At 62.6% G+C, this 10327-nt stretch overlaps 1 protein-coding gene across 1 annotated transcript; it reads left to right on the top strand.

Moving 5' to 3' along the window:
- Window positions 1-510: 510 nt before the first annotated feature.
- ANO8 (anoctamin 8) lies at window positions 511-10016 on the top strand. The gene is made up of 18 exons (XM_007945331.1): window positions 511-616; window positions 1326-1436; window positions 1542-1674; window positions 1868-2006; window positions 2364-2460; window positions 3092-3208; window positions 3287-3414; window positions 3505-3666; window positions 3841-3993; window positions 4289-4415; window positions 4517-4572; window positions 4656-4730; window positions 5297-6103; window positions 6550-6741; window positions 6837-6968; window positions 7055-7165; window positions 8275-8956; window positions 9649-10016. Exons 1-18 carry the CDS (start codon window positions 511-513, stop codon window positions 10014-10016), a joined length of 3696 nt encoding a protein of 1231 aa, XP_007943522.1.
- The last annotated feature ends 311 nt before the right edge of the window (window positions 10017-10327 follow it).

Here is a 10327-nt window from a genome sequence, read left to right as displayed (position 1 = left end):
GTAGTTGTCATTATGTTCACAACCTCCATCTTCCTGGATCTTTGCATACCAGCCCCACCTCCTTCCCACATCCTCCCTCAGGCGAATCATTACTATCACAGATTCCAAACCACGCCTTTGGGCTGAGGAGTTTGCAGATGTGGAAGTTTATAGGCTTGGCCATGACAGGCTTGGCCAAGTTTCGGCCTTGACAGTCAGAATGCGGTGCGGGCGGAGACGTAAACCAGAGAGTGGGCGGGCAAGACGGGAAACCAGAAAACAACACGGGCGGGGACGAGAACCAGAGAGTGAAGCGGGCGGGAGCGACACCAAGGAGAAACGAGGTTCGAAGCGGTCGGGGACGAGAAGCAGCGCCCCGGCGCGCGGGGACGGCGGTCGGCGCGGGCGGGAGCGGCCTTTGTCTCCTCCTCCGGCACGCTCGGCGGTGGCGGCGGCGGCGCCGGCCCCATGAGCCCGCGGCCCCCGGGCACCTAGGCTGCCAGCAGCCCCTGACCTACCCCTGCCCTCGCCATGGCCGAGGCCACCTCCACCGCCGGGGGCACATCCCTAGAGGGAGAGCGCGGCAAGAGGCCCCCACCCGAAGGCGAGCCAGCAGCCCCTGTGTCTGGTGTGCTGGGTATGTGCGCGGCAGCGGGACCCCAGTAGGGTTGGCAGGTGCCTTGGGTGCGCGCGGCGGCTGGACCTGGGAGGGAAGGCTGGAGTCAGCTGTCCCGGGCCTGAAGTCCTGCCGTAGGACAGGGGCCCGGTCCCTCCCGGTACTGCGGTTGCGGCCCGGCGGGTGGAGCTGGAGTGTGCAGCGGGTGGAGGTCGCAGGGTGAAGACCCGGACACGCCCCTTCCTCCCTCCCTCCAAGAGTCCCAAGCTGGGGTGGGGCTTGACCTCCTCCGCCGTTAGTGGTATTGGGTCTGCCCGGTAGGGATGCACTTGAAAGAGGACGCAGACTGGTCCCGGGTTCGAATCCTAGCTGAGCTGTGTGACCTTGGTCAAGTGTGCTTAACCTCTCTGGGCCTCAGTTTCTCACCTGTGAAATGGGGATAAGAGCCTCACCCAGCGCTGACATAATGTGGTGAAGTGCTTTCGGCTGCTAGTGAGCACCCCAGAATTGTGGCTTTGGAGGCAGAGCTGGGCCTGAGAATCAGTAGAGTTTGTAAAAGAGACCTGGAGAAAGGGCATCCTGGCGGAGGCTGGTACAAAGGCATGGCACAAGGAAAACAAGCCAAGGCCTTGAATGTTGGGTTCAGATTACTGGGGAGTCCCGGAGGGTGTGTGAGCAGAAGCCAAGTCCGGTCTGGAGTGTCCTGACCCAGTGTCCTACCCACCCCCAGAAAAGCTTTTTGGGAAGCGGCTCCTGCAGGCGGGGCGCTACCTGGTGTCCCACAAGGCGTGGATGAAGACGGTGCCCACGGAGAACTGCGACGTGCTGATGACCTTCCCAGGTACCCGCATTTCCCCGCCAGTTCCCACACAGGGTGAGCTCGGGCGTCTGTAGGAGGGCTGAGCCCTTCGTGGCAAGAGCCATCGGTCCCTGTGTCCCTTGCTAGACACGACCGATGACCACACGCTGCTATGGCTGCTGAACCACATCCGTGTGGGCATCCCAGAGCTCATCGTGCAAGTCCGCCACCACCGCCACACACGCGCCTACGCCTTCTTCGTCACTGCCACCTATGAGAGGCGAGTCCCTGGTGCAAGGCCTCTCGTCGACCCTGCTACCCAGCTCCCTGCCTTTCCACACGCCAAGCGCACTGTCCAGCTGCCCCGTGTGTGACCTCTCCAGGTGCACCATCCCTGCTCCCAGATGGTGAGCCGGCACCACTTGGGGAGCCAGCAACCCTCGGTGAGCCTGCCTCCATTTTCCTCTGCGCAGTCTGCTCCGAGGGGCCGACGAACTGGGGCTGCGCAAGGCGGTGAAGGTGGAGTTCGGCGGGGGGATGCGTGGCTTCTCCTGCGAGGAGGACTTCATCTACGAGAACGTAGAGAACGAACTGCGCTTCTTCACTTCTCAGGTGCCACCGGCCGGCGCCCTTTCCGGCCCGCTGCCCCTGCACGCCTGTGTCCCCCACCAGTGTCTTTGGTACCCCGCCTGCGTCTCCTGCCCCTCCTCCGTCCAGTCCCCAGCCCCCTATCCCAGTTCATGCCCATGTCCCCCACCTGTGTTCCCGTCCTCCACTCGTGTCCCTAGCCCACCCCCCAGGTCTCCAGCCCCCTATCCATGCCCCAGTCCCCTTTCCACGTCCTTCACCCTCTACGTTCTTGTCCGCGGCACCATCCTCCGTGTCCCCCGTCCCTTACGCTCGTGTTCCCAGCCCCTCGCCTGCATCGCCAGCCTACTGTCTTCTGGCCTCACGCCCTCTCCCCCGCAGGAGCGCCAGAGCATCATCCGTTTCTGGCTGCAGAACCTGCGCGCCAAGCAGGGTGAGGCGCTGCACAATGTGCGCTTCCTGGAGGACCAGCCAATCAGTGAGCAGGGCGGGGCCAATTCTCCAATTCCAGGGGGAGGTTGGGACCGGGTCTTAGAGGAGCAGGAGGGCGGGGCCCTAAACCAATCAGCTAGTGCGGAGTTGAACAGAGCTTTGGGCTTGGCCGATATAGCAGCTGGAGGCGGGGCCTTGGTAGAAAGGTGGGGCTTGTCTACTGGGGGCGTGGCCAGTGGAGCCTTGTCTGTGCCTGAGAAGGCAAGGTAGGACCATGGACAGTGCCCCGAGTGCTGCGTGGCAGGGGCCTTAGGCCTCAGTTTCCCCTCCAGAAAACAAGCCTCTTCAAGCTCATTTTCCGATGCCAACTTTGCACCCCACCTAACACTTCAGAACCGCGGACTGAGGCCTCTGAAAATCGCCAAGGGCTTTTTTTTAAAACCATGTTTCCACACTGGAACATCCCCCTCTCGCGAATTCCACTGCTGTCTTATCCACCAGCACCTGCAGCCCCCAATTTTACAGGAGAATCAGATATTCTATCCACCCATAATTCCTCTCCAGGGAAGAGTCTCTGTGGTTTAAAAGCACGGGAAAAGCTGTGACTTGAGTTTGCACAGTGAGGGGGTGGACAGGGGACAGAGGGGCAGGGATCACTGTCACTCGTGCCCCCACAGTCCCCGAGCTGGCTGCCCGTGGAATCATCCAGCAGGTGTTCCCAGTGCACGAACAGCGCATCCTGAACCGCCTCATGAAATCGTGGGTGCAGGCCGTGTGTGAGAACCAGCCTCTTGGTGCGGCTCAGGCCCAGGAGTTGGGGGGGGGGCGGTTGGGGAGGTACACAGGGCTGACCAGGACCCTTCCCCCTGCAGATGACATCTGTGACTACTTTGGCGTGAAGATCGCCATGTACTTCGCCTGGCTGGGCTTCTACACGTCAGCAATGGTGTACCCGGCCGTCTTTGGCTCAGTGCTGTATACGTTCACTGAGGCCGATCAGGTGCACACAGGGGCAGTGATTGGGGGCTGGGAAACTGAGATAGTCCCTGAACTCCCTCCATCAACACTGGGCCCTCCATCACCCCCGCAGACAAGCAGAGACGTGTCCTGCGTAGTCTTTGCCCTCTTCAACGTGGTCTGGTCCACGTTGTTCCTGGAGGAGTGGAAGCGGAGGGGAGCAGAGCTCGCCTACAAGTGGGGGACGCTGGATTCACCAGGGGAAGCTGTGGAGGAACCACGACCCCAGTTCAGGGTCAGTTGGGGCCTAGGCCTTAGAGTAATGGAGAGACCATGCAGGGTGGGGGTAATGGAGGAGCAAGGACAGAGGTGAAGGAAACTGAAGCTGAGAATCAGGATGGGTGGGCAGGTGGAGGGTCCCATGCCCTGGGCACCAGCCTCCCACTGGCCGCCCCACCCCACCCCCCAGGGCATCCGGCGCATCAGCCCGGTGACTAGAGCCGAGGAGTTCTACTACCCACCCTGGAAGCGGCTCCTCTTCCAGCTGTTCGTCAGCCTGCCACTGTGCCTGGCCTGCCTGGCCTGTGTCTTCCTGCTCATGCTCGGCTGCTTCCAGCTGCAGGTGACCAACAGAGAACCCCTGCCCAGTCCTTCACCTCCAAGATGACCCAGGCCACCCCCTGCCCAGCCCTCCCTAGCCCTGGCCTTAATATTCTGTGAATCCCCTGCCTAAACCTCTAACCCCCAATTCTAGCCCTGACCCCAGATGACTGTCAACTCCCTACCCATGCCTGCCCCCAAGCCCTGACCCCAGGTGACCATGAGCCCCTGCCCACCTTGAACCCTGGGTAACTGGGACCCCCGCTCATCCTCCTCCTCCCTGAGCCGGAACCCATGTGATCACACCCCACCTGCAGGAGCTGGTGCTGAATGTGAAGGGGCTGCCCCGCCTCACCCGTTTCCTGCCCAAGGTCATGCTGGCCCTGCTGGTCAGTGCCAGTGCTGAGGGCTACAAAAAACTCGCCATCTGGCTCAATGACATGGGTATGCCTGGCAAGAGGGAGGAATCCCATCACCTACCCTGGAAGGAAGGTCCCCACTTCGTGGGGTCTCGCCACTCCCTAACTTACCCCCTTGGCCCCCAGAGAACTACCGGCTGGAGAGTGCCTATGAGAAGCACCTCATCATCAAGGTGGTCCTGGTGAGCAGCGACCTTGTGCAGGTGGGTGGGCAGGCAGCAGAGGCAGGGGGCCAGCGTGGGGTAATTGCTATCTGTACCCACAGTTCCAGTTTGTCAACTCATACCTGAGCCTCTTCTACATTGGCTTCTACCTCAAGGATATGGAGCGCCTGAAAGAGGTGAGCACCAGGCCGGGCAGTGGTGGCCCTGGGGACCTGGCACACAGTGGGGGAGGGGGCGTGTGGCAGCCCAGGCCCCAGCCCCTTCTCCCCTCCTCCATCCTTCTCTCCTCTCTGTCCGTGCGTCCTCTCTCTGCCTGTCTCTTCCCTCATCTGTCCGTCCACCTGTCCGTCGGTCCCTCCACAGCTCCTGCTCATCCTGTCCCTGTCCCAGAGCCTCGAGCGGCAGCTGCAGGCAGTGCTGGTCCCGCTTGTAGCCCTGCGGTTCCGCCTGCTCCTTCTCTCCCTCCGGGGCCTCCTGCTAGCAGCCCGGGCCAAAATACGGGTGGGCATCAAGGGGGCGGAGCACAGGGACTAACCAGTGCAGCTGTGTTGCAGCCTGAGCTCAGTGGGGGTGTGGGGCAGGCAGCAGGTTGTGCAAAGGCCCTGGGGTTGCTGAGATGCAAACCTGTGCCTGGCAGCTTTGGTGCCTGAATATGGGGCCTCTGGGTATGTGCTGGGGGCTGCCTGGTGCCTGGTCCCGCTTGCCCTCCACGCAGCTGCTCTTGCCCCCTTCCCGCCCCCAGATGCTGGCCACCCTGCTCATCACCCGCCAGTTCCTCCAGAACGTGCGTGAGGTCCTGCAGCCTCACCTGTACCGGCGGCTGGGCCATGGCGAGCTGGGCCTCCGGGCCATGTGGGAGCTGGCCCGAGCCCTGCTGGGCCTGCTGGGTCCCCGGTGCCCTGCACCTCACCACCTCGAACCCCAGGCTGATGAGGGGGCTGGTGGTGGCGGTGTGGGGGGCCGTAGGTGTCTCCGTGGGGGCTGTGGAGCACCTGAGGAGGAGGAGGAGGCGACGGTGGAGCGGCGGCCAGTTGGGGAAGGCGGGGAGGAGGGTGATGGGTTTCGGGGAGGCCCAGGAGAGGTGGAGGAGGAGGAGGACGATGACGACGACGAGGATGAGGAGGACGAGGAGGGGGAGGATGGCGGCCTCCTGGACTGCGGGCTGCGGCTGAAGAAGGTCAGCTTTGCTGAGCGGGGCACTGGGCGGCGCCGGGGCCCCAGCCCTGAGGCACTGCTGGAGGAGGGCAGCCCCACCATGGTGGAGAAGGGGTTGGAGCCTGGTGTGTTCACGCTGGCTGAGGACGACGACGAGGCTGAGGGTGCCCCTGGCAGTCCTGACCATGAACCTGCCAGCGTGCTGCTGCGCCAGGCTGGGGGCGAGGGCCATGACCAGGGTCCCAGTGGTGGCCTGGAAACTGAGCAGGGCACAGGTGACTCAGCTCGCCAGCAGAGGCGACAGAACCGGGCGTCCTGGATTGACCCGCCAGAGGAGAAGCACTCACCCCAGCTCACGCAGGCTGAGCTGGAGAGCTGCATGAAGAAATACGAGGTGAAGCGGGCAAGAGAATTACGGGGTGAGGGGGCGTGGGCAGAGGGCGGAGGCTGGGCAGTCTAAAGGAAGAGGGGAGAGAGCATTTCAAACCTGCTCTGCAGGAGGAAGATGAGGCAATCTACTTCTGTACAGCCTTGGAAATCCAGTAGGGGTCGCTTTGAGTAGGGTGGAGGCAAAATGGGGATGTGCATGTAATCCAAGGTTGGCAGTCATTGGGGTGGTTACCAGGGCTCTTGACTTGGTGGGAGCCGGCAGGAGGGGTCAGTCTACACACTCCTATCACATAGTCAGATGGAGGAGGCCAAGGGGAGGGAGAGCTCTGGGTCCACCGGGGGCATCATCCTAAGGGGGCAAACATAAGCCCAGAGCTTGATGAGAGAAAGATGGTCCAAGAAAGGAGGCATGCTGGTCTGACAGGCTGTCTGCCCACCCACTTGCTGCAGGACACCTTCCAGGACTACCAGGAGATGTTCGTGCAGTTTGGCTATGTCGTCCTCTTCTCCTCGGCCTTCCCGCTGGCCGCACTCTGCGCCCTCGTCAACAATCTCATCGAGATCCGCAGCGATGCCTTCAAGCTGTGCACGGGTCTGCAGCGGCCCTTTGGGCAGCGTGTAGAGAGCATTGGCCAGTGGCAGGTGCAGAGGGGGTGTGAGGGCGTGGCATGGAGGGGGGGGCTCCTGCTAGGGAGGGGTAGGCGGCCTGAAACCCCGCCTCCCCTACCACTCCACAGAAGGTGATGGAGGCCATGGGCGTCCTGGCCATCGTGGTCAACTGCTACCTGATCGGCCAGTGCGGGCAGCTGCAGCGCCTCTTCCCCTGGCTCAGCCCGGAGGCAGCCATTGTGTCCCTGGTGGTGCTCGAGGTGGGGCTGGTGGACAGGCTAGGGTCCTAGGGGTGGGTAGGCTGGAGTCCCTGGACTCTGCAGCCAGTGTCTCTCTCTCACTGCAGCACTTTGCTCTGCTGCTCAAGTACCTCATCCATGTGGCCATCCCCAACATCCCTGGCTGGGTGGCCGAAGAGATGGCCAAGCTCGAGTACCAGCGCCGGGAGGCCTTCAAGGTATGTGGGCCAGACCAGCCTTAGTGTCACCCTCTGCCCCACTCAGTGGGGCTTGTCTCTTCCTCCCCTCATGACAGGTGACAAAGACAGACGGATCTTGGTGGCTGAGTCCTTGGCCCCAGGGCAAGCATGAAGCCAGTGTGTCGGAGGTGTCACAATTAGTGTTCCCAATGTACCAGTCCCTTCCGGAATTCCCAGTGACATCTAGCGTTGGGCTGGCACAGAGCTGGTCCTTGTGAGTACCCAGTCATCTGCCAGCCACCTGTCAGTGTCTGCTTTAGGATCAGGCACACAGCTGATGTTTCCAGAAGTCCAGCCTCTTCCTGCCTCAGAAAGCTTGCAGGTGGGCCAAGGAGCTCACCAGCACCACCCAAAGGAACTTGCTACCACAATGAAATATTCTGTAGCTGTGCTGTCCAGTTTGGTAGCCCCGAAGGAGTACTTTCTACTCTAGAAAGGCGCTGCCTCATAAGACCAGTTGAGGCCCAATGTTTGGTTGAATTCTCCCAGTCCCTGGCTCTTGGCCAAGGACAGAGTGGGAACCCAGTAAATGCTCCTTCTCTTATTGATTCCTACAAGACATCCACTGTGGGTCAGGGGATCCAATGGGCACCCAGTAAGTGCTTAAATCTCCTCCACTGCCACAGAAAGTGCCCAGTGTGGGCTAGGTGATCCAATTATTACCCAAACCCACTGCAGTTGAGTCGATGCTGACTCATAGTGACCCCCATTGGGTTTCCAAGGCAGTAAGTCTTTAGGGAAGTAGATTATCCCATCTTCCTTCTGGAGAGTGGTGGTGGGTTTGAACCGCAAACCTTCTGGTTAGCAGTCAAATGTTTTAGGCACTGCCCCCCCCCCCCAGAGCTCCTTAGTTATTACCCAAACAGTGCTTAAAATCTTTCCCACTTCAGCAAAAGGTGTTGGTGTAAGGTCTGGGACTTCAGTTGGTGCCCAATAAATGTTTAAATCTCTCCTACATCCACAGAAATTACCCACTGTGGGCCTGGGTGTTTAAATTTCTCCAACTTATGCAGTGCACACCTGTGTGGACGGCGGGTGACGCCAGGTTCAGGCGCCTTCCCCGGTAACAGCGTGCGCTCTGTCCGCAGAAGCACGAGCGCCAGGCGCAGCACCACTACCAACAACAGCAGCGGCGGCGGCGGGAGGAGGAGGAGCGGCAGCGGCACGCAGAGCATCACGCTCGGCGGGAGCGCGACGCTGGCGCCAGCGGCGGCCGGGAGGAGTCACGGCCCGAGGGCTCCGGGCTGGACCCCGCAGCGCCCGAGAAGGCCTCGGCCAAGGCCAAGGGCAGCGGGGCGGGCGGCCACAACGCCGAGCGGCCCAAGCGCCCGGGATCGCTGCTGGCGCCCAACAACGTCATGAAGTTGAAGCAGATCATCCCGCTGCAGGGCAAGTTCCTGTCCTCGGGCGCCGCAGCCTCACCGGCTGGCGCGGGCACCAGCCCCACCGCCCGGCCGGCCACCGCCCAGTCGCCCACGGGCAGCGACACCCGCCTGCCCGCCTTCCTGAGCTTCAAGTTCCTCAAGTCGCCCGAGACCCGTCGGGACTCAGAGCAGCGCAGCCACTCGCCGCCCAAAGCCTTCCACGCCGGCAAGCTCTTCCCCTTTGGCGGGGCCCGGGCCGAGGCCGGGGCCAACGGGGCGGGCGGGCCGGCCCGGCCGGATGGGATCCCCGGCAGCAGCAGCGGTGGCCGGCCCCAACGGAGTGGGTCGGCGGACGAGGCCGCGGCAGAGGAGCCGGAAGCCGCCCGGCCCGAAGAGGAAGGCTCAGGTCATAAGCTTTAACTCGGGGGTGGGGATGCTGGGCCTGGCTTTGGGGCTGGGGGGTGGCTGGGCCTGGGGACAGAGGCGGCCCCAGTCTGTGGTGCCCCTTAGGGACTTGGGGATGTGGTGCGTGGAGTCTTTCTGGGGACCCTCTAGATCTGGGAGCCCTGCGCCTGACCCTCTTTGGGAAGGATGCCAAAGCCTCGTCGGAGCACCCCTCCTGGGGAGCCCCCACACACCATTACCACGAGTCCCCACACCCAGCTCACTCTAGGGGGCCTAGACCCCCTAGCCTCTATGCAAATCCTCTCCCCAGAGCCATTCCTCAGAAGCCGGGCTGGAGCCGCCTACACAGGGCCTTAGGCCGTGGGCAACAGGCTGCACTCATTCACACCAAGCCGAGGGGCAGGCCTCACAGCCCCTGCAGGAACCCTACCTCTCCCGCCTCACCCCAGCCTCTAGGAGCCCTAGAGGTGGAAACAGCAGCGCAAGGGGCTTAGGTCAGATGTCAGGAGGGACTTTCCCAGACTGTCCTCAGTGCCCAGAGGCAGGGGGTGCTCCGAAGACGCCCCACCCGGCCTCCAACCAGAAGCAATAAGGCCTTGACGTGCCTGTGTGCCCGGGAGGGAGAGCGGGCAGGGTCCTGGGTCCGGCGGCGCAGGCGGCACCCCCCCGGAACGGCCCCTCTCGCCTCCGCAGGGACAGCGCTGGCCCTCGTGGGCGCCCCTGCCCTCCGTACCCGCAGCAGCCGGAGCCCTGCGCTGCCGTCACCGCCACCGCCACCCAGGCCCCCGACGCCGCCGCCCACCGGCTGCTGGCAGTGGGATGGGCCATGGGGCTGTGGGGGCGAAGGCACCGCCCCCCGCCAGCTCCCCGCCACCGCTGCCGCGGAGTGCCCGCCCTGTGCCCACGCTGGGCCCCCGCTCGCCCCACAACCCCTGCCAGGGGACACCAGCTTCTACAGCCTCCCGCCCCCGCCGCCGCTCGCCTTGGAGCACCCCGAGTCTCTCGATCCCACGCCCAGCCCAAGCCCCCAGGCTGTGTGCTGGCCCAGTGGCTGGCACTAGTTTGCTGCCCGCCTGCCCGCCGCGCTCATATGCAATACCTGCCCAGGGCTCCTGCCCAGGGCTAGCCGCCCCTCTGAGGGCTGGGAACACCCTATCTGCCGTTATCCTTTCAACTGGGAGGGAGGGATGAAAGAAAACCCCCCTCAAACCAACAGAAAACACACACAGAATAGGTAATTATTTATTTGTTTTTAATTTATTTTGTCATATTTTTGTAAAACGGCAGAAATGCAATAAAAAGTATATTTCAACAGTGCCCAGGGTCAACGCACAGAAGGGGCTAAAGTGGGTGCCTCTTCCTTACAGGCGCC

The sequence above is a fragment of the Orycteropus afer genome, unplaced genomic scaffold, assembly GCF_000298275.1.
Source record: "Orycteropus afer afer isolate SDZICR_OR568_19922 unplaced genomic scaffold, OryAfe1.0 scaffold00136, whole genome shotgun sequence".
In the NCBI taxonomy this organism is placed as follows: Eukaryota; Metazoa; Chordata; class Mammalia; order Tubulidentata; family Orycteropodidae; genus Orycteropus; species Orycteropus afer.
The sequence above is the reverse complement of the archived record's forward strand: the minus strand, read 5'-3'. Positions and strand labels throughout refer to the sequence as shown.